The 4,231-nt window shown below is 46.6% G+C and overlaps 1 protein-coding gene across 1 annotated transcript in view; it reads right to left on the bottom strand.

Annotated features, from left to right (window-relative positions):
• Positions 1-2,829, bottom strand: part of SARC_06434 (hypothetical protein) — a gene marked incomplete at both ends in the record, with an annotated part of 21,126 nt that extends 18,297 nt beyond the window's left edge. Inside the window, 5 exons of the mRNA XM_014299660.1 lie at positions 306-380; positions 1,006-1,143; positions 1,751-1,887; positions 2,026-2,173; positions 2,578-2,829. Coding sequence (XP_014155135.1) covers positions 306-380; positions 1,006-1,143; positions 1,751-1,887; positions 2,026-2,173; positions 2,578-2,829 — 750 coding nt within the window. The remainder of the gene's footprint in view (positions 1-305; positions 381-1,005; positions 1,144-1,750; positions 1,888-2,025; positions 2,174-2,577) is intronic.
• Positions 2,830-4,231: the final 1,402 nt, after the last annotated feature.

Raw genomic sequence — 4,231 nt, 5'->3', positions numbered from 1 at the left:
GTGGCAGACTGGTATCAACTAACACAACACTTGTTAGGTAAGATTATATGGCAGACTAGTACCAACTAACACAACAATTGGTAGGTAGGACTATATGGAAAACTGGTATTAACTAACACAACACGTGGTAGGTAGGGTTATGTGGCAGACTGGTATTAACTAACACAACATTTGGTATGTAGGATTATATGGTAGACTAGTACCAACTAACACAACACTTGGTAGGTAGGATTATATGGCAGACTGGTACCAACGAACACAACACTTGGTAGGTAGGATTATATGGTAGACTAGTACCAACTAACACAACTCTTTGTTGGTAGGTGGTACCTACGAACACAACACTTGGTAGGTATGCTTATATGGTAGACTATTACCAACTAACACAACACTTGGTAGGTAGGTTTATACGGCAGACTAGTACCAACTATCACAACACTTGGTAGGTATGCTTATGTGGTAGACTACTACCAACTAACACAACTCTTGGTAGGTAGGTTTATACGGCAGGTTAGTACAAACTAACACAACACTTGGTAGGTATGCTTATATGGTAGATTATTACCAACTAACACAACACTTGGTAGGTAGGTTTATACGACAGACCAGTACCAACTAACACAACTCTTGGTAGGTAGGTTTATAAGGCAGATTAGTACCAACTAACACAACACTTGGTAGGTATGCTTATATGGTAGACTATTACCAACTTAACAACACTCAGCAACAGAGAAAGCGACGAGTGCGTGCTGTGGTCACGTGGTGGTGAACTGGAGTATCCCTCTGTGAGTGGATGGTAGATAACCCTCTGTGTGGTTAGTAAACGGGCATGGTAGGTAGAGGTAGGTAATCTTCTGTGTGTGGCTAGTAGGTGGGCATGGTAGGTAGAGGTAGGTAATCCTCTGTGTTTGTGGTTAGTAGGTGGGCATGGTATTTAGAGGTAGGTATTCCTCTGTGCGTGGCTAGTAGGATTAGGCATGGTAGGTAGATCAGCAGTCCGCCTACCTGCAGGAACATGGGCAGGTGGAATTGGGCTGTGTCCATGCGTTGCATGCCGTCCAGTGAATGAGTCAGCAGTGCGGCGAGTGCGTTGCGCATCTGCACCTCCACATCGCCCAACCACTCGTTGATGCGAGGGCTCGTCTGTGTGTGTGTGTGTTGGGGGGGGGGGAGTGAGGAACTATGTGGAGGGAAAAGGGGGGTCTATAGCCAAGCCAAAGCCAAGCTGACACTGGTTGCCATGGAGACGCGTCTGATGGTGGGTGCACCAGCTATTCAGGAATATGGCCGCCACACGCATTTACAAATCGATTATTCACACACACTATATCTCGTCCCAATGCAAATGACTCAAAGATACAACCCGTAGACCCATGCAAGCATACCCATGCACATCTGACTACGCGTGATACCCTTGCACATCTGACTACGAGTGATACCCATGCACATCTGACTACGAGTGATACCCATGCACATCTGACTACGAGTGGAACACCAACGAAGTATCCGGCTACAACCACTGGAAGCAAGCATGGGCGACCAATGCAACCCATATATTAGTAATGTACGTAGTCAATCTATATACTAGTAATATGCGTAGTCTTCTCAACAATCTATATGCTAGTACTGTACGTAGTCAATCTATACACTAGAAATGTGCGTAGTCTTCTCAACAGTCTATATACTAGTAATGTACGTAGTCTATTCAACCCAAAGTGCGCACCCACTGACACCCCAGCGACCCACTCACCGACAAATCCACGGCCTGGAGGAAGCTGATTTGCTCGCCTTCTTTCGACACCATTCCCAAGATAGAACTATCGCTCTCATCCAATGAAACGGCGTGGATGCCAGTGAACATTTTCTTGAAGCTCTTCTGGATTTTGCCTGTGATGTGTATACGCATCGCCTTAACATTAGCGTTGCAACACAACTACTCCATACTGCAAAAAGACCACGTTTGGACAAGAAGAACCCCCTTGATCTGAACCCCAAACTTGTCAACAGGACTTCAGATCTACCTACCTACGTCACGGCCGTTGCCAATGACTTCCAACAACTCCTCATCGCCCACAAAGTAAAAGCGCGGGAAAGCACTCCGTTCTCTCTCCAGATACTCACCCAACGCATGCTGCACCTTGTCCAGCAGCTCACCAAACCGCTCCAGTTGTTTCTGTGGGTGTGGTATTTGTGGGCGCTGGTTAGAGGGTCCTGGGGAAACTGGGGACACGACACGTGCATGGGGCAAAGGTGTATATTGGGCTTACACATACCTACAGGCGCACGTGTGGAGAACCATGACAACAAAAACACATGAATGCAGATGTTTATACAGATACGTACGCCCCATGGCACGCAAGAGATCAAAGGAGAGTGGGCCAGACACACACGCAGTACATACGTACGCATCAGCAACCAAACAACATCTCCAACACACACCTCAACTGCGGACAATAGAATGCACACGCGTACATCCGCAGACACATACTCACACATACAAACAACATCTCCCCCTGCACGCTCACACGCACACCCACCCCGTCTCCACACCTGCACATTGGACGCACACACACACACCTGCACATTGGGGAAGCTCAACACCTCGACTAGGACCGGGTGCTTTGCCACACGCTTCATAAACTGCAGGAACTCTGCGCTGATGTTGGAGAAGCGGTTGCTCTCCTGCGGCAGCAGGTGTTGGATGTCAGCCGAGCCGCTGAAGATGCCGTGTAGGTAGACCCAAGTGCGCTGTACGTCTACCCACACGTCGAGCATTGCGTGCATGCGGTTGAGCTTCTCCTCCCAGGCCGTAGCCTCGTCTGCGAACACCTGTCCGTGATGCGCAGACAGACGCGTGTGCCGTAGGCAGAGAGGGTTTAGGACAGGCGTGGTGCGTGTATGGGTGAGAATGGACTTGCGTTTGAAGAATGGGAAGGGGAGGAAAGGGGAGACACACAACGATAAACAGAGGAGGTGAGAGGCAGTGGCCAACCCTGACCCAAACCCAAACCTTAAAACCCATCGATATGAGGCAAACCCAAAACCCAAAACTCCATCGATTTGAGCAGTATGAGCAGTATCTGCTCAAGAATGAACCAGGAGTCTAGTCAGATACTTCACGGACAACAAGGTTAGTCAATGCCACACTTAAGGCTGAACACTTGACGGAATAATTGGACAACAAGGTAAGTCAATGCCACACTTAAGGCTGGACACTTGACGGGATAATTAGACAACAAGGTAAGTCAATGCCACACTTAAGGCTGAACACTTGACGGAATAAATAGACAACAAGGTGAGTCAATGCCACACTTAAGGCTGAACACTTGACGGAATAACTAGACTGTGACAAAGGGGACAGCACATTAATGAATGAATACACTTCTTAAAAGTTGCAAAGGGAAGCCATGGTGCTCGTCTGTATACTAATACGGGTTAAGCCGAAATGCCGCATACGGGTAGTAACCAGATGAGCTTATCAGTACACACAGAGACACCAACACACACAGTAACGTACCTTGAAGTAAGGCGACAGGCGCATGGCGTTGAGACTGCTGAGCTGCTCCTTGAGTTTGCCAAAGATATCCTCCCACCCCTTGGCCAGCCGAGTTTTGTTCTGTGTCACGTGCGGATGCTTTGACGTTGAGATACTTGCGGTAGACGAACTATGAGCATACATGCGTGTGCGTATGTGTATATATACATACGTGTGCGTGTGTGTATATATACATACATGTGCGTGTGTGTATATATACATACGTGTGCGTGTGTGTATATATATACGAGTGCGTGTGTGTATATATACATACGTGTGCGTGTGTGTATATATACATACGTGTGCGTGTGTGTATATATACATACGTATGCGTGTGTGTATATATACATACTTGTGGGTATGTGTATACATACATACGTGTGCGTGTGTGTATAAATACATACGTATGCGTGTGTATATATACATACGTATGCGTGTGTGTATATATATATACATGTGCGTGTGTGTGTGTATACATACGTGTGCGTGTGTGTACATATACATGTGTGCGTGTGTGTGTATATCCGTATGCGTGCATGTGTGTATTTATACATGTGTGCGTGTGTGTATATATACATGTGTGCGTGTGTGTATATATACATACGTGTACGTGTGTATATATACATATGTGTGCGAGAATATATATATATATATATATATGTGTGTGTGTGTGTGTGCGTGTTTGTATATATACAT

This window comes from Sphaeroforma arctica (genome assembly GCF_001186125.1).
Source record: "Sphaeroforma arctica JP610 unplaced genomic scaffold supercont1.458, whole genome shotgun sequence".
NCBI classification, from domain to species: Eukaryota; class Ichthyosporea; order Ichthyophonida; genus Sphaeroforma; species Sphaeroforma arctica.
This window is presented reverse-complemented; position numbering and strand designations above follow the sequence as displayed.